General features: G+C 47.8%; 1 protein-coding gene across 1 annotated transcript in view; it reads left to right on the plus strand.

The window, feature by feature from the left end:
* LOC109857154 (homeobox protein homothorax) overlaps positions 1 to 19351 on the plus strand; it is a 298008-nt gene that overhangs the window by 218664 nt on the left and 59993 nt on the right. Inside the window, exon 10 of the mRNA XM_020433208.1 lies at positions 18139 to 18287. Within this exon, the coding sequence (XP_020288797.1) occupies positions 18139 to 18287 (149 nt within the window). The remainder of the gene's footprint in view (positions 1 to 18138; positions 18288 to 19351) is intronic.

Genomic DNA, 19351 nt, shown 5'->3' on the forward strand with positions numbered 1-19351 from the left:
AGAGTTAGTGCTGCGCATGTGGGTTTTGACTTGTTGCGTTTTTCTTCGTTTTTTTTTTTTTTTTTTTTTTTTTTTTTTTTTATTGAGCGGAAGGTTTTATATCGCGTTGGTAGTTACTTTAAGGAACGGTCTAAAGAATCTGAAAGGGGTCCCTACCCCGCCGATTACGAAGCACTTTTCGAGCGCGATCATTAGCGCAATTATTATTGTGTCGGAGCACAATGAGCGCACCGCCATCGCCGACAACAATGGACGCTGAAGGTGAAGAGGCGAAGGGATGAAGCGCGCGGCGCGCCGGCGATGGAGCGAAGTGGCTGGCCGTGGAAAAGAGGAGAGCCGGGTAGATCGCCGTGATGGAACGAAATGAAAATAGAACAAAGGCCGCGAGCGGAGCACGTAAAAAAATGCTAATGAACAGACGCGGCCATTGTCGTTAATTGCATTTTGTTTTCTGCCGCGTAACTCGCGCCGACGTCGTTTGATGCGTTGCCGTTTCACGGCGTCGTGGAGAGCATCCCGCGCGATTCCCGTCTCTTTAAAAAAAAATTCCACGCTAGACAATGTATCCTTTCTCTCTCTCTCTCCTCCTCTCTCTCTCTGTCTTTCTTTCTCTCTCATGAATTCTCTCGCGGTATTCTTTTCACATCTTTCAACAGCGCGAGGAATCCGCCGAAAGAAATATCGACCTTTACGACCTTTCCGCTGTTCTCGACATTGCGCGCGTCGCGGTGGGGCGAGTCTATCGAATAGTCACCGACGCCGTGTTACAAACTGGCGAACTAAAATATGGCTCGTTGTTAAAGGACATGGCGCGGGAGAGGTGTATCTATTAGAATGCGCTGTCGAAGCACTTGATGCGTTTACATCGTTGCGTCGGAATCTTGTTCGCTCGCAACGATATTACTGCTACGTCCGCTGTGTTATATTACGGCATTACATTTCCTCGTACATGGGATCCATCGCGTATACCTAACCCGCACAGATACAACGAGATCTTCTTGTTGTTCCGGAATTTTTTGCCGGATCATCTACGAGAAGTTTGTCTCATTCTAGTTTTGAATAGTTTAACGTTGACGATGTGAAAACGAGTCTTTAGACTGTTTGACAATTTCTGACGCTTTCATAAGTTTTTTAAGGAAAGATATACAATAAGGTCTCTGAAAGAAATCTTACACGAGGATGTGCGCGCGCAAATATATTAATAGCGTCGCGACAGATGAAAAAAAAGCAATAATTGTTCTAATCCCGAGATCTTTTCGTTTCGTAATTGAGACGTCAGGTCTTCATTCTTCATTCATTCTTCGCCTCCTCTTCGACATCGAGCGGAAAGAGGCACTCACAAATTATTATGCCGGACCAGACGGAGGGACCTCTCTCTCGCCGTTATCTTCTCGGCGGCTTGTTTCTCACCCCGCCCTATTAGTTGCCCGTGTCCCAAAAAATCTATACGGTGAGTCGTCCTCGCGTTTCCCTTCTCGTCGATCGACGCGAACGATTCAACCTGGATCTGGTGAAATATTGCGACTCGATTTCGACACCTCAGCATTGTTAATTAGCGGTGCCGCACTTTTGCTCCCTTGCACGTTTAATTACTACGTGCGAGAGAGAAGAGACGCGCCGGGACCTCATGTGCTACATTCTCAGCTACCTGCCGGACGTGACACACCGGCTCTCACGACCAACACGTGCCCCCGACTGGTATCGCCTGGTATCGGCGGTGTCAGACACACGGCCAACGCACGCGGACCAGCGCGGACCTGACGCCGTAAACGCCGATCGTGTATGCGATTCGGTAATGAGATCGTGACTCCTTGGAAACCGGACGTTGGCGCGAGTAATTGTCAAACGAGACACGTTACATTTTTAATCACTCTTTGTTGCAAACAAAACACATTTTTGTTTCCCCGCATTTTAGTGAAATATGATAACAAGATCAAATCTAATATCCGCCTTTGTGTGTTTAAATTTATACTTAACTAGCACAACACAGGCGCACGCTATTATTGCTTTTATTTTAACGTGTAGTGTCAGTGAACACAACTTGTCACCGCTTGTAACAGCTAGTATACACGTCTTACAAATCATATAATACACATTAGAGAGATGTCAAAAATAACGCATGAGAAAATCAAAATCAAAACATAGTGAGAAGGACGAGTGGAAAAACAACACTATGCTTTAGTCACGTTTTTAAAGACACGTGACTAAAGTACAATCACGTGTTGTTTTTTCTCTCCTCCCTGTCACGTGACTTTATATAAGTTAACGTTTTTAAAGACACGCGCAACAAAGTCGCGCTCGAACGGCGCGAGGCGATACCTCTTGATTCGTACGACGTGAATCACATCCGAGAAACGTTTAATCAGCGTCGAGATAAAAGCGGCAACAATCAAGATCGATAGAATCGATTATTTACACACGCTTTTTCTGGTAGGATTATTAGTGTTTTTAACGATTTTAAAAACATAGACTTTATATATCGTTAATATGCGGGAGGGTTTTGACATAATATATACGTTTGATTAAGCGACCCTTTATTTGTTTGTTGTTCCGGTTTAATTCTTTCGCGAGATATATACCGACGGAGGGTCCGCGGTATAGGTCAATGGGAAACTAATTGTCGACGCTTCGAGGGGTTGCAGTCAGAACTAGAGGGGAGAGAGTGGCGAAGCCTTCGAGCGTTCGCTCGAGGGGCCGAAATCGAGGGTGGTCGAAAAGTCTAAGCACTCGACTGAAAGCCGGCGAAAAGTAGCGGGCGTATAGCGGGTGAGACTAGACGATCACCGGCGATGTCGGTGATGCCGCCGCGGCGATGGTCGTGGTTTGATGCTGGTGGCGCGGGGGATGATGTTGAAGGGAGAACGAGAGGACACTCGAGTGAAGAGGGCCGACAACAGATTGCCACGGCGAGAGAAACAATGCGATTTCCTCTCCCCCTCCCGCCCTTGCTGCCCCTAATCTTCCCTTCTCTTCGGATGCAACGTGCACGCAACGCGCGCTTCTACGAGGCACTCGACGACTCCGGGCATCGAGTGTTTCAATGGCGTATTGACTCGGTTACCGAAATGACACGATCACGCGCGCGCCGCGCCACTCCGAACTGTCTTCTTGTATCTTCCCGTTCGATTCGATACTAAACGACGTGATTTAATCAAAGGACGCAAATTCCCGCGCCATTTGCATTTAACGATTGAAATTTGATACGCGATATTTTTTTTTTTTTTTTTTTTTTTTTTTTTTCAGATCGCAATGCAATTTGAATCGCCAAACGAACTCCGATTGATTCTCGCGGTTTTCCGTTGCTGTTGAGAAGATTTATGTTCTCAAGAATATTCTAATCTTCATTTATATTCTCGCATGAATATTCTATTATTTGATCCAGTTTTACATTACCGAAGCTCGGGTAAATTTCCACGTTAAAACTCAGCCAACATTCAGCCACCCCGCGGCCATCTATTTTTTCTCCTGCATATATACGTATCCCGAACGTTTAAGAAATTTGCGAAATTGCAGGCTCGATGCCCCGGGGGCGCCGTTTACGGTATTTTTTAAATTCTACTTGCGTAAAATATAAAGTATCGACATTATGTATTTATTATAATGCGACCTAGAGGCACAGGCCTCGATCGAGCAGTCACGTTGCTCAAGAGGCCTCGAGAGAACTACTCGCGCCAGCGGTAGGAGAAGGAAGAGACACGAAAGGGAGGGTCGGGAATAATCAATTTATCACTGCAGGTGCCTCCGCGCATTTACATACGCGACGACGTTGCAGTCGTGGTTCCGTGTTGTAGTCGTTGTTTTCGCGTTCGCGAGCATTTATGCGCGTGTATGCGATGCAAATTGACGATATACGCGCTTTTCACGCTCGCTTCTTGCTCGAATACCGAAACAATGCCGATGAGACAATTTTTGGTGACTTTCAACGCAACATTCTACCGATGATTATGCATTCTTTGAAATTCGCGTAAAAGTGTGAAAACGCCAAAGGCTGATTGGAAGCGATGCAAGTAGTTGAGAAAGAGAGAGAGAGAGAGAGAGAGAGAGAGAGAGAGAGAGAGAAAAAACATTCAGAATAAATTATCGTGCTCGGGGCGACGTCAAGACACCTACGGTGACCTTGACATCGCCGGCGGTACCTTCGTATAAAAAAATTCATCTTCTTCATTAATCACGAGAAGAGACAGGGGTCTTTCCTCCGCGGGCCTTAAATATCTTTTACATAATCTTTGAACACAGCGGCGGCAGCACGTGACGCTGACACGCAAAGGATCAACGTCCTGACCGATCGCACCGAGTCACGCTTTAGATATCTTTCTCTTTCTCTCTCTCTCTCTCTCTCTAATTTTAATGGGGCGAGAACATTAATCGTTATCGGACCGCGACCACCGACAACAACCCGGTTTCGTCGATCGGCGCTAAGGTCGCGCCTGTACTTAATCTATCTCTCCAAGTGCGCCGTAAAACCGGCGCTAATACGAGCCGCGCAATCTGAGCGCGCATTGATTTACGAGGTCGTAAGAATCTCTGTCCACGCGCCACGATCTCCTCCCTCTTCTCTTCCTCGATCGTCCCCGTAACCGATATTACGTTTGTTGCGTCGATACATATATATACGCAACGCATATAAATAGTCTCTCTCGTACATCTCGCCTCTTAGAAAATTCCAGTTCCATCGGTAAACCGAAGATATCGACTTTTTTTTTTTTTTTAGCAGCGTGATGTAAATTTCGAAATGTTATGTCGCGCGAACAAATTTGTAAACACTCTTTTTCGCGCTTGTTAATTTTTCAGCTTGCTATTTCAAAAGAGCGACAGGAATTTTCTCTCGATGTCACTTTAGTTTTGATACGTGCCGCAGTGTTTATCCGTAATGCAGCGCGCGTCACACTACTCTCGCGTAAACCACAATTTTCCGCGTTTTACGAACCTTCGGACGATGTCACGTGTCCGAAGTAACGAAGGCTACACGTTCTTTCCCTTCGGGTTTAACTTTGTCGCTTCTATTTTTTTTTTTTTTTTTCCCCCGGCGCGGCAACATCGACGATCGGGTCGACGGTAAAATAATCGTAAAGTAACGGGGCGTTTCGCCCACGCGGCGAGCCTTTGGTGCGCGCACATACTCTGACACCTACTTTCTTCTATCTGCATATCGGACGAACCGCAACTCTTCTCTTTCGTCCTCTCCGTCGGCTCATTCTCGTTTTGGTCTCTCGTGAGATAGCGACGTGCCACGGCCGTGTGAGCCGCACTGTGCGCGCCGCCATAAGGGGTTAGGGTTTACGACTGTCTTCGACTGTCGATATCGTCGCCGCCGATATCGTGTCACTCTAGGTGAGCCTGACCTCGGAACTTCTCGCCTTTGTGTGAACATGTTTTTGCAACAGACTTACATAAATCAGCTCGTGATTTCGCTCGTTTTACAGAAGCCTCCAGATCGTGCGATCTCACAATTCGCCAATAATTAGCAGAAATTTTATTGATATTTGATTTTTTAGCGGAAGAAGAAACGAACAATGTGTTTCCGAATGTTAACAAAATTTCTTTTCTTTTTTTTAATGATATATTGAAGACGAAACGTAATAGAAAATTTAGCATCGAACGCGGTTACAGTTGCGCCTGTCGTCGTCGGTTCACATTGGTGTCGTCTTTGTCGCAGCTGTCGCTGTTTTGTCTGTCTCTCGATTTCTTTCTCTCGCTGTCTCTCTCTTTTCATTTCGCCGCTAACACACGAATACATGCGCTCTTTTTCTCTCTCTTTCTCTTTGGATATCTTTATCTCGTTCTCTCTCGCTCTCTTCGAAGGCTATTCCGAATGCCGCGCACCCGCCGCTATTTTGGTTACGTTAAAAATGCATCCATCGGGCCACGTCAACGCGCCCATTCGCCGTCGCGTCGTCGACCTTTCTCACAGTCGCAGACTAAAGCTTCCACGTCGATCCCCGATCTCCGAGAAATCACGAGGAGCGCGTAAGTAAGGCGCCATTAAACGACCGCTTGCACCCTCCTTCGTGGACGCTTTCACAGTCGACCGCTAATTGACGCCATTGTAAATAAGACGTTTGCCCGCCTTTCTCTTCGCCGACTGTCATTTTACGCGGGCACGGGTTAAATCGCCGCATTGTGGCTATTTCAAACGCGAGATTGCGTTTAGCTCAGCACTTTGCGAGACTCGCGCGGGCAATATCTCTACGCTGAAAACGAAATTCGGCTGATCGTCGGAGAAAAGCAAAGTTTCTTTTGATCCGTCCGGTTCGACCCACTAATTTTAGAGACAGCGTTAAGCTCGCGGACGTTACAAGGATGTTGCATTTTCTGCGAATAGCTTCGCGTCGGTCGCATTTTTTGCGCAACATTTCGGTCGCGACGGAGATACGTTTGTGTATCTCACATTGATCGAATTCAGGCGACGAGAAAACGACGGAAGAATAACGAGAGAAAGATAGAGAGAGAGAGAGAGAAAGAGAGAGAGAGAAAAGAAAAATAAAAGAAAAAAGCGGAGATACGTTGGCCGCAGTTTAGACATAGACACGTAAGATGGAGTCTGGTTTGATGGAATGCCGTTTCCATCCCGACCGAACTACGTCCCTCCCTCGTTCCTTTCCCGATGTTCGCCACCTCGTGCGCGCCATCCTCCTTTGGTAACATGTGTGCGGGCTCGTGTTAAGACGACCCTCGCGCTTTCAGACCAATCTCTCGAATGCTTAGGAGCGGACGAGTCTGTGTGTAGTTACCTAAAAGGCAAGCTAGTGGGACGAGAACCCCGCCGTATTCGGACTTCCATATGGGCTTTCCTTATGCGGTTCTACAAAACGCGTACTTAAAATAGAGATCCATTATCACACAGATTGTGAAAAATCGAGACGAATATATTCCTCACTTTTTGTGACTCTGTTTTTTTTTTTTTTTACACACCCGCGTGTATATAAAAATAATTAAGATGTTTTTTTAATTTGAATATCGTTGCGTGATACGCGCTAGACTTTGAGGAAAAACAGAGACAAGTCTTTCTCTCTCGGATGTAAGACCGTATTTATGACAATCATTCATATATGTGACTGTCCTAGCTCGTGTCCAACAAATTCAGTCGCTCCGCCTTGCTCTCGGCGATATTCCATCATCGCTCGTTGACGGAACGACAAAACATTTCTCTCCTTTAGTCCGGTGGGGATGTAAGTCAACGGAGCACTTAAGCATGGCGTTGTGCTATGCTCGGGCACTAAATAACGCGCGCGGCGCGTCCGAGACGAGAAAGAGGCGAGCGGCCTCGTTCTCTGCTCCTCACGTTTGCCTGCTTCGCGCCGTTTTCTCTCCGCTCCGCATATGCGTGTTGCGGATAAAAAAAAAAAAAAAAAAAAAAACAAAGAAAAAAATCCTCCTTCCAACTTCTGGCCGAGAACGCTCGCTCGCGCGAGTCTTATCGGCGATCGGGATACGTCGACGCGGTCGATATAGCCGACATGCTCGTATAAAATATATCGCGGCCGACTTTTATATCTCCGCGCCCGGAATTTGACACGCCGGAGAGGAGAAAGGATACCCTCCGTATCTGATTTTTCGCTCGTGGACGCGATCGCGGAAAATTGAATGTCTGTTTGCCGCGATAATTCACCGTTCGTATCGGCAGCCTGGGATCTTTCGCCTCCTTCTTGCGAGCGCGAACCGCAAACTCTCCTCTCGGTATCGTCGCTCGTCAACGCGCGGAAACCGAGCGCGTGGGGTCGGTCGATCGGTCGGTCGGTCCGGTTCGGTTCCGTGATTGTAGAACGCCGAATCTGTCGCCGCGTGTTTTATAGCACGGGTCAAATTGGCGAGAGAGAACCAAAGGGGGAAGTTGTAATAAAACGGACGCGTTAAACGTGTCACTCACTGTCACTGGTAGATGCCGGCGTCGGGCGTGCATTCGGTAGGGGGGCAATTCGAATCTAGCCGTAGTAATATCGAGCATCGCGCGGCGAGGAGAGGAGAGGAGGGAGGCGCGTTGTTTCTCTTGGTAGAACGGAAATTGAACCGCGGCCGGTCACGACAACCGTGAATTCGCACACTCTCCGCGTTGTTGCAGCCGCAGATGGAGAGTTTAGACAAATAAGGACGTATTATTATATAGGGAGTGGGTTATTACCTGCATTAATAAAAACGAAAGAATACGAAACGCAATCACTCACGGGGTGAATAAGCGACTTCTACTTTCTCATACCCCGCGTTCTTATCGCGCCGAGCGTATTTGTTAATGTGAGGTCTCGTTAGATTTGCGTTATACCGCGATGATATAATCATTACACTCCGATTGCTCGTGGCGCGCGTATTAAGTATATGAGATCCCGGGAGAAAAAGAGAGAACCTCGTTTTTTTTCCTCTCCTGTAAGAATTTAAGCCCGTCTGAAAAATTCGTCGCGTAAATTGTGGGCTGAACGGTTCTTCCGCGTCGTTCTCCTAACGTTGGCCGACCGGGGGAACGGGTATCAGGCAAAAGTCAGAGCGCGCTATCGATCAAACGAACCGGTCGCCCGAACCCTATACGGCCCGTGTACCCCCCAAACGAATTCCAGTTGATCCAACTAAGCGCTGTCCTAATATCGTCCGGCCGATTCCACGAGCGGATCTCTCTCCCGCGCCCATTTTCGGGGATCCCCTAATGGCGAAGTGCCGAAACGTTGCCTTTGGTAAAACGAACGAGAGAGGAAGAAAGAGAAAGAGAGAGAGAGAGAGAGAGAGCGGACCGGTCGAGCGACGCTGACGGGCCGGCATGAATAATGTCGACTCATTATTCTTTCGGGGGATTTATCAGGTCGGAGTACCGATAACGCGCTCTTTTCGTTCGGTCGTTCCGCCGGGGAAGATGCGTCCGGAGATAGCTATGCATTTATGCGCGCTGGTAGAGGATGAAGATCGGAAGTGGGGAAGGGAAGAGAGTTTTACATTCCTCCTCCCCCTTCTTCACCCCGCTTCACTCGGCTGTTCTTCTGTTCCTCCTCTTCTTTCTTTTTCTTTACGTCGTTCCCGGGATTGCCCCCGCGCTCTTTCTATCGTCGATTTCCACCCTTTTCTCCTCCTTCGCATCGGATCCGCCACGAAGGACTCTTGCCGACACCATCCCGCGTATATATCGCTGCGAAGGAGACCGTATCATAGTTAGGAGAGAATCTGAGTTCGGTTTCTGCGGGGCGCTAACAAGACGGGCCTGCGGGCCAGCCGCGTGAGTTATGGGCCTCTCATGCAAGCCCACACATACGCGCGCGCGCACAAACGCATCCCGAGCTTTGGGGCGCGTGTTCGTGTACGCGCGTGTGCGCGCGGCGGACAAACATAGCACAATATCGCGTCCCGTCTCGTTGGAATAGGATATAGAGTGCATAGCGAAGCTGTCGCCAGTTTTCTGGCTCATTACTGGCGCTCATTTCTCTCGACTCTCGACCAAGCGGAAACCCAGCGCGAATTGGTTTGTGTGTCTCCTGTTTACGCGCGATATATACTCTACGCGCGTGCGTAGGCACGAGTCAACCGATTGCGGCAGTTTGCAAATAATCTCGCGCGCGAAATTCTTGGTCGGAGACAATAACGTTCTTTGTTTGAAGAAACCGTGTTGGTGAAATTAGTATTTTATATATAAAAACAATACGTGTATATTTTTTTATACGCACATATCGGGGCAAGAAATGAACTATCGAGAGAAGGGAGTCACCGTTGACCGAAAATCCGATCGATTTATAAATTATCGTTCGCGAGAGGCAAGAGAGAAAGAGAGCACACAGAAAACTACGTAGGGACGTGGAAATAAACGAAAAGCGTTAACGCATCGCGGCGCATGACGAGAAGTTTAAACGCGTCGCGACGCCGCACACGGTGACAAAAAGTAAAACTCGGGCGCCGCGCGCAGTCAAGTTCGCCGGCGCGAGGAAAAGAGATCCACGCCGTGGCTTACTAATCCCAGGACGAAAGCCGATATGTTCCCGTTCGGGACACGTGCTCGTCACATGTCCCGAAAGCTATCCGCGCTTGTCAACGACGAAGACGACGACAACGACGAAGTAGAAGAAGAAGACGAGAACACGCGCTCTCGACGAACGCACCGCGACGATGCATCCACCCGTTTCCATTAACGCTTTTATTTCCGTGGGTTACGACGGCTGCTAGCCGGTCGAACGACCGATTTTACTGCCGCCTCTTCGGAGACCGAAGAGCTGACGCACTTATCCAAAGGGATAAGCGCGAAAGTCTTGCGTAAACACGCGCGAGTGTTGCGAGGATTCTTCCCGGATCTCGAGCGCGAATTGTCGGTCGACTGTGTCGCTAGCGCGTCGTTCGCATCAACAGGAAACCGAAGGAAAGAAACTTGGAATTGCAAAACACGTGGCCGTCGCTCGTATCTATTCGCGAGCACGGGGTTAATTGTTCGACCGACGATGGCATTCGCGATTAAATTACAAAGACGGACGGTTTGTTTACGCGCGCTAACTATGTATTAAAACATTCTAATTGCGGTGACACGTGATTAAGTGACGCATAGTTTTCCATAATATTAATGCGTAGACAATTGTGTATACATATGTTACGTTTGAATAATGTATCAACCGGTCTGGAGAAAAACAACAATTTGTTGGAAGTCTCGCTCGTTAATAATACGATTGCGACAAACAAGCGCGTGATTGATTTTCGACTTTATTGTTTTATTCATAAAAAAAAAAAAAAAAACAAGAAAAAAAAACTCACTTGCGAGTCGTATATTACAGCAGTTTTAGAAACGCAGCAGAGATATATATCTTACGAAACAAACAAAATGTTTTTAGATTTTTTCTGCGGATGATTTTTTTGTTGTTGTTATTGTTGAGTAAATTATCGCTCGCGACGCGTTGGTAATTCTCACCGAGTAGACCGAATGGATTCGGGAACCTCACGTTCTGCCGGTAATTATCGCGGTAACAGCGCATCACCGAAGTCGCGGCACGGTTTCGTCGTGGCATTAATTAGCACAATCTTCGTACGTGCTTCGCGGCGCGACGTCGCGCCGGAGATATCGCGAGGAGGGGAGGGGGGAGGGCTTTACTTATTTGTCTACGCTTGTTTCGCGAAGTACATCTCCTTCAATTACGCTGATTGAATCGCGCACGAAATTTATTTAAAACGCCGCTCTCGCGCAAGAAACTTCTCGTACTTGTCACATTAGTTTTTGTACGTGTGTTTATCTCGCGTCCCTCAGCTCTGCTCGTAAATATAATTCCGTCCGCGATTCTTCTCGACGCGGATTTCTGAAAAAAAAAAAAAAAAGGCGTTCGCGAATTAAATGCGAACGTGTTCGAGGATCCCGCGGATATAAAAGTCGGCGATTTATCACGCATAGATTGTTATCGAGCGGAGGATCCTCGCGCGGAACTGGTAGCCGGATCGGCACGTTCGATGAATCCTAATAACGTCGTTCTCTCGTCGTCGGGATGTGTCGCCTCGCGCGCTGCGCTGCGCCTCGTGCCCGTTTTCTTCGTGAAGCTACGTGTCTCACGAGTCCACATAGGTATACACACGCGTAATTGATACAGCCATATACGCGCGGAGGCGCACCTATGATTTCCTCCGGGTTCTCGAGCCTTCCTCGGCCTCCGTGCCGCTGTCCGATCGATCTGTATTCATAGGTCGTACGGCATAAAATACACTCGGCATGTCCATGAATCAGATAACTGTCACAGCTGCTCCGCCGATGTCTCAATCAGCCGCGCGTTTCGTTTCTTTCGCTCTCGCGCGGCCGCTGCGATTCGCTCGCTCGCTCGCTCGCTCGTTCGCTCGTTCGTTCATATGTATTGCGCCTCCGTTCCGCGCATTTCTTTTTATTTTTTTTTCTCTTTCTCTCTTTATCTCTCTTACCCGCCTCGGCCTCTTTCTTCCTGCCTGGCGCTTTATTTATCGCCATAATCCCGCGATACGCGCTAGCTTCTCACCCACGGAGCTTTGGCAACTCGCGTTTCTCGTTTTGCACCTCGCGGCGGTCGGCGAAAAGAGGACGAAATCCCGCCGGCGAAGAGAACGTGCGAAAGGAAATTCCGCCGATGTGTTTCCGAGTTCTTTTTGTTCTCTTTTTTTTTTTTTTTTTTTTCCGTCGGTGCTGTTTTTAACGAGTTCACGCTTCTTCGTCGGTTAAATCGGGGGAGGGAAGTCGGCGGATGCTCGCTCGTTGACAAACGACGACGAGCCGACGGAAAGATCGCTCGCGCTTCCCGAACGTCTCTCTTTTCGTCGACCTCCGATTCTTCGCTCCGCTTCTGTATAAACAATCGGAGGAATTAGACTCGATCGCCGATCTCCGTTGTGCTCTCCGCAGCGACATTCCTGAAACGCTCTCTTCGTTATCATAACAATAATATCTGGGACGAGAGGAAAGAAAGGCGATGCTTTTTAGGGACGGAAAGCGAGACCGACATTCCGTCCGTTAATCCGCGCATAGCTGCGACGTCTCCGGTCGCTCTTTCGTCTCATATTTATCCCAGCTCGTAGCGATAGGCAGATATTTCGGTCTTTTCCCTCTTCGTTCCGCGCGGTACACCGTGTCGTGCGTCATCGGTGTTTACGAAGATGCTCGAGAGAATCTAAGATCCTCATCTCGTGTGAATCGGCCGCGCCGCGAGCTCCTCGGACGATTATCTCCGTGATAAGATAATCATCAGTCATCAACAGCGTTTTTATTTTATTTATGTGTTTCAGCATTAACGTCAATACATACGCGTCTTAACTTCCCGAAAGATCAAAGACTCATCCCGTCAAAAAGAAAATGTAAGAACGTTTCCGTCACGCCTGACGTAATTATTATTATTATTTTTAAAAATGAAGATAAGTAATTAGAACAGTTTCGTAAAAATGAGTGTCGCCGCTTCTGTCGCTCGCCAAGGCTCGAGGCGCGCAAACGCGACGTAGTAAATTATGTGCGTCGCGCGGCTCATTTGAAAGACAAACTTCCACAAAGTGCGCTTCTCACACCAACTAGCGCCGCGATATACAGCGATCTCCCCGCGCCACTGAGAGCGTCGCTCATCGCGCCTCATCTCTCCCACAATCGCCGATTAATCTCCCGGTTAAGCAGATTCCCGGATTAAGCGGCGCGTTCTCCCGGAGTAGCGAGCGCGCCGCGCAGATGCGCGAAATACCTACGCGCGCGCTTCGCGAAATCGACCGCGACGATTTCTCTCTTTCTCTCGCGCGCGAGGCAAGAAACACCGGCGAGCCACATTTCATCGTCAAAAATAGTCCGGGAATCGCGTCGAAGTGGAGACTCCTTATTCCCCGCGAGGGGAACGAGGCCGCGTCGGATTCTCGAATCAGCAGCCGGCGATGTTTTGGTGCAACGACCTTTCTCGCCGATTCTCCCAGCCGAGCGAAATCACGAAGCCGAAGGCTCTTCACGGCCGAAAGCCGAGACTATGTGCGTTGTGTGCAACACAACTTCGTTTATTTCTACCGGACTGCAGACTTCGCTTTTTCCGAGAGCGATTAATAATCTGCCACGCAAGTTCCCGTGCGGATTACAAAATTTCTCTTCGATATCGCGCGATTTGTAATCGTGACCGCGAAACGCGATACCCCGCGACGACGTGTATACGTCCCATCCTTTTCCCCTTGGTTTTTATTGTTTTCTTTCGCCCTTCGGCTGACGTGGCAACAAATAAATGTCTCGGTATCCGGTATACGCGCGCGCGTTCTCTACCTACTACGCTCGTGTCGGGAGGGTCGCGCACTCTCGAGCTCGCGTCTAAAGTCGTATTCGAAGCGGATCCCGCGTAGTTGGAAGAAGCGCTGCGACGAAAGGGCGAGGGGAGGAAGGCGAGAGAGAGAGAAAGATAGTCACAGCAAGAAGGAAGGGAGAGAAACAGAGAGAGAGAGGCGAGAACGGTCCTCGCTTCGACGGGATGGGAATAAGGAGGAGTTTATTTTCGGCGGCCATATGCGCTGGTTATTTCGACAGTTTGCGCGGCCACCCTAAATAGAGGCTGCGGCCTCGTCTTCGAGGAAGATGTTCTCGGCTTGACGTTCCATCCCGACGCGATCATCGGCGTCCATCGATTTTCCTCGGAAATTCTAAATAATTTGAGAGATTAAGGGAATCTCATAACCCACATAAAATATACATACGAATCACCGTTATGAATGAACAGAATAAAACAGAACAGAGTTAGGAAACTAACGTACTAAATTTACGTCCACATCGGGTTTCTCACTTGGCAGCGTCTATAAATTCGCGCGCAAATCAGGTATCTCGTCTCTGCATTCGAACTAATATTCTTAGTTCGAAACGGAAATCGAAATTGACCGATTGTTTGACCTGTGCTATCATCGCGATATTTTCAATTTTGAGAATGAACTGTCGCTGCGCGCGCGCCTGGGTTCTCTCCATATATCTCTCGAAATAGATTATCGCCGATGTGTGCGTGAGACTTCGTCCATTCTCCATTCGCTAAGTATAGCTGCGACAGAAGTTTGGGAGAAAGAAAAACCGTGGAACTCGTCGTTTCAGCCACGTTGGTCGGAAGCGCCATTGGGATCGGAAAGAAGCAAGGAAGGGGCCGAGACACACGGCCACGGAGACGGCATAAAACGTATAATTGGCCGCACTTAAATCTCTATAACGCGGCAGTAAAAATGCGCGGTACGCCGCGTAAATCAACACGCGGACGATATGGCTCCTACCATCCCTCCTTCCTCTCTTTTCGCCGACCGAGAGTTCTCGTAAACGGAGAGCACGCGAGTACACATGTGAATGAACGCGTTCGCGCGTTCGCTTGGACACACGTGCGTGCGTGTGTGTGTGTGTACGCGTGTGTGGATTTTCCGTGTCATCTTGTCCGCTTTTGCTCCGTGAAAATTCGCTCGTCAATACAGATTTTGTCGTCGCGGTGGCGAGACGCGTAGGCAGCCTCGTGCTATCAATTTCCATGATAGAGTGTAACGGTATGAATATTGATTATCAGTACGAGTTGAAACCACGTTTGGTATAATCACGATTATAACGCCGACAAAAAGTGCCACGTAATTTCCCTCACCGCAATAAAAATAGCAAAAGTAATTTTCTCCGTCGGACTTTTCTCTCACGTGCGGGACAACGAAATATACTTGAATTGTAATAAAACATTTTGAGTAAGAATATCGCGAGAGATACTATCTATAGTAGGTGAGGTTTATGCGAGCTTGTCTCATGCCAGGACGGAGCTCAGCGTGGGCTGTCGATCACGATCCTGATCCCATGACGCGCGCTCGATTGCGGCGACGAGAAACGACATTACATTACCGATGACAGCCTGTGGGCGGATGATCGCGCGTGAAATACCAGTGCAGCTGGATTACATATGTGCATCAACGTGTATCGGGGCGAGTATCGCAAGTCAAATAAGATTTTAACGAGCTGTCACGGAAGACCGTGTCGTACATTTTGAGTGAGTTATTGCGATCATAATATAATATTTTTAATGCGATCGCGTTTTCGTGGATATTCTCTCTTTCGCCAGCCGGCAATAAATTATCACATTGTTAGGTGGCCAAACGTTGTTCCAGTTTCAGTTCTTCCGTACGATTTGCGATTTGTCCGCGTTCAAGATATATATATATATATATATATATGTGCGGCAGTCGGTAAATCATGTTCGGACACTGTATTTGTTTTGTGCGAAATTATTATTACAAAATCGAATTCATTAATTACGAGAAGAATTATTGCGCGATTAAAAAAGAATTTCGAATTGTCGAGCGCGATAAACGATATACTCCGAAGATACGAGAGGACAACGTGCGCGTTTTCTTTCTCGGCGGGACACCGATACGTCGCCGTACGGAACCGCAGCACGGTACGACCGGTACGCTACATTAACCCGATTCAGCGAGTAAATTAACTGCAATCAGAGGGAGGTTCCCGTTAGCCATTCCGTTATTCCGCTAGCCACTCGCCGCTCGTTCTACGAGGCCGCCCTATTCGACTTACGCGAACGCGTCATTAACGGGCTTCTAAGTCCGTGGAGAGGGTGGACGTCTAACGTCGTTTTTGCGGTGTATGCGCAACGATCGCCGCCAGAATGGGTCTTACGTTCCCAAATGGAACACGAGCTCGGTCGAACGGGAACAAAAAATGCGGCCATCAGAATCGCCAGTCATCTCGAAATTAATCTGCCGATTTGTGGTTGACGCAGTTCAGTGTGTCTTACTCTCAACAGAATTGTACTTTAATTCTTTACCGATTGCAAATTAAATTTGCAAATACACATTTTATACAGCATTAAAATTTTCACTTCAATAACCTCCGGAAAATTGCGCTTCGTAGAATTTGTCAGATCGCCGGAACGAGTCGCGTCACGACACGATGAATGCCCACCAAGCGTGATCGCGGAGCCCGAGAGAGACGCCTTTTCTCGTTTTCTCTCTCCCTCTCGTTTCAGGAAAGCGACACACGCGAGAATACGTCGTACGTGGCACCGATTTCCATCGATCTCCCGTCGTTCCGGTCCGTCCGCTCCTACGACGGACAAATTTTTCGTTCTGCCCGCCCGCGCTCACCCCTTGACGGTCCGCACGACGAATTCAAAGTTAATCTCGGGCACGAGACCGTTCTTTGGACGAGCCGAGAGGGGGTGGGAGTTAGGCAGCGCCCCCGGGCGACCTGTCATCGTGAACCCCCTGGGAGCGCCGGGCTCACCCTGATCTCTCTGTTACGATAGAACCTTGGGAACCGGGAGCCTTGGGCACCACGATAAGGCTCGGTCATTTATAATCCGCCGGCGTAAGTAGCCCTCCGCTCTCCTTTCTGCCTGATTGCAAGGAGAAGGAATAAAGGGAACCTCGAACTTCCGGCGCCCGACCTCATCCGGGAGATTGATTCGCCGGGACATCACGGGAATTCCAACGAAATTGCATTTTATTCCATAATCGCTTCTCCAATCCACGTCGCGACAGAGTAATAACATTGTTCGTATTATTACAATCGTCTGTAATATTATAGGTATTTATTTTTCTAGATGGGAGATTATTAATTTGTTACAATGAAATATATACAAACAATATAAATAAATAATAATATAAATAAAATATAAACAAATTCAATTCCCGCGCAATTAAAATATAAGATAAAAGATTATTAATTTGTTACATTGAAATATACAAACAATTTAGATAAGATATAAACAAATTCAATCTTCACACAATTAACTTCTCGAGGACGAGCGTCGACTATATAGTCGACGAACGCCGAATGTGTCTGTACGGCGAGCGTCGATTATAGTCGACAATCGCCGAAAGCATTCGATTGTTTACGTTCTTTAGTCTGAACACTTCGTTGTAAGTAGTTTTTGTATCAACTCTTTGTGTTTGTCAATTTCTCAATTTAATACGTTTGCTTGTGGCTTGCGGCTAGTCAAGTGACGTTAAGCGGCGGACGAGCGCCGTATCGAAGAAATTAAAATATAAGAGGCGTATGTTTTTTTATTTTATTATGTGTAGTGAGAAAATATATAAAAGACTTTTTAAGAAAACGATATTACAATACAATGAATAACTCGAGCCACGCGTAACGTGAAAAAATGACATTGGCTTTCGAAGGACCTAAAAGTGTCTTAATATCTTTCGTTACTGTCCCGCTTTTCGGGTCCCCGGTGACTGCGCAATTAAAAAGCTAAGATTGATAAATGACAGGGAATTAATGCACGCGGGACGACGAGGTGGGGTGGAAAAGTGGCAAGGGTACACAGTCGAGCCGAGAACGTAGAGTGTGTACGGGGTCGAAGGGGGCCGGGTGATTGCGGGTGGCTTAATGGTGTTTGTATGCATGGGAACCAGCCCTAGGGTCGAGGTAGTTATCGCCCACTAGGGTATGGACCGAAAATCGGAGCGCGGTTTAAACGCGTTGGAAATCCTACGTCGACGTGCGAGACGTCTCGCAAATGTCGTAAAACATTAAGAGAATAAATTTATGTGTACAGTCCATTGCCACAATATAATTTATTAATCTTATAAATATGTATATATGTATATATAATTTAATCTTATACATATGTATGTGTATAAGATTAAATTTATATTGTGGCAATGTTGACAAAATGTATATGCAAACCGGGAGTTGCCAATATTTTCGACTGTTTACCGAGACGGCGCGTGATGACCTTGGCTCTCTTTATACTGTTGTAGGTGACGCGAGTAACGCCAGTATCGGCAGTGGCGAGGGAACGGGCGAGGAAGACGATGACTCGTCGGGCAAGAAGAACCAAAAGAAACGAGGTATTTTTCCTAAGGTCGCGACGAACATCCTTAGGGCGTGGCTCTTTCAACATCTTACGGTAAGTGCATATACACAATACACACGTCGAGAAAGAAGTTTGAGAAACAGACAATGTGTTTCTCGAGAGAATTATTTATCAAGAAAAATTCGGAAAATTTTATCGTGTATCTTTAGTCTCGAATATCAGCGTCATCAGGAGTGATGGTATTTGGACGTTATCGTCATCGCGATGATTCGAAACTCTTGTGAGAAATTGTTTTTACAACCTTTATGATAATTTCGTGCGTTGATTATACTCGGAATTTTTAAGCTTTTAGCTCACAAAGAAACTTCACGTTTTTTCCGGCGTGCACATGTCGAAGTCCGCGAGTAATTAGCGAAAAAAAGCACGATTCGGTCGAACAAAAGAAACGAACGATGAAAAAAGAGGTCAACAAAGAAAAAGAGAGAGAGAGAAACGGCGAGAGGCTAATCTCGTAATGCCGAGAGATAAGGAACGTTCCGTAGCACAGTAGTCCGTGGTGGTAGCTCTCGATTCTATCCGGAGCCCCGAGTATCTAATGATTCACGGGTAATCTGAGCCGCAAAAAGCGCAACGCGATTAAGGGGGAGAAACGCCAGCAGAACACCCCGGCGACGACGGTCGCCGCAGTTGCGTAACGTTGCGCAGCTATATTCCAGGCGCAATACATTGTCCCTCACTGCACTAGTTACTCTGTCTTTATCCTCCTCTTCTTCGCACTCTCTCTCTCTCTCTCTCTCTCTCTCTATCTATCTCTCTCTATCTCGCACACCCGGACACCCTATAGATTTCGGGTGTGATCAGGTTACCTTGCGAGAGCGGTAATCATATTGCAGCTCGGTTAATGCCATTACCGCACTGGGGGGGTTGGCAGCCACCCTCGAAACCACCCTGCAGCCACCTACCGTTCTCCCCACACCGCCTGTCCCCGTTTCCCGCATCTATCCTCCTCCCTGCGTTTGCCTGTACTGTATCGCGGCTTCAGCAACCCCCTAACAACGTGTATTGGATATGACGTCGGGGATAGTGGGTTCATGGTTTAATGCATATACGCTGTTTGCAGGATGACGATACCGCGCTCGCACGTAGAAAGACGAGCT

The sequence above is a fragment of the Pseudomyrmex gracilis genome, unplaced genomic scaffold, assembly GCF_002006095.1.
Source record: "Pseudomyrmex gracilis isolate BER0280 unplaced genomic scaffold, ASM200609v1 scaffold_148, whole genome shotgun sequence".
Taxonomy (NCBI): Eukaryota; Metazoa; Arthropoda; class Insecta; order Hymenoptera; family Formicidae; genus Pseudomyrmex; species Pseudomyrmex gracilis.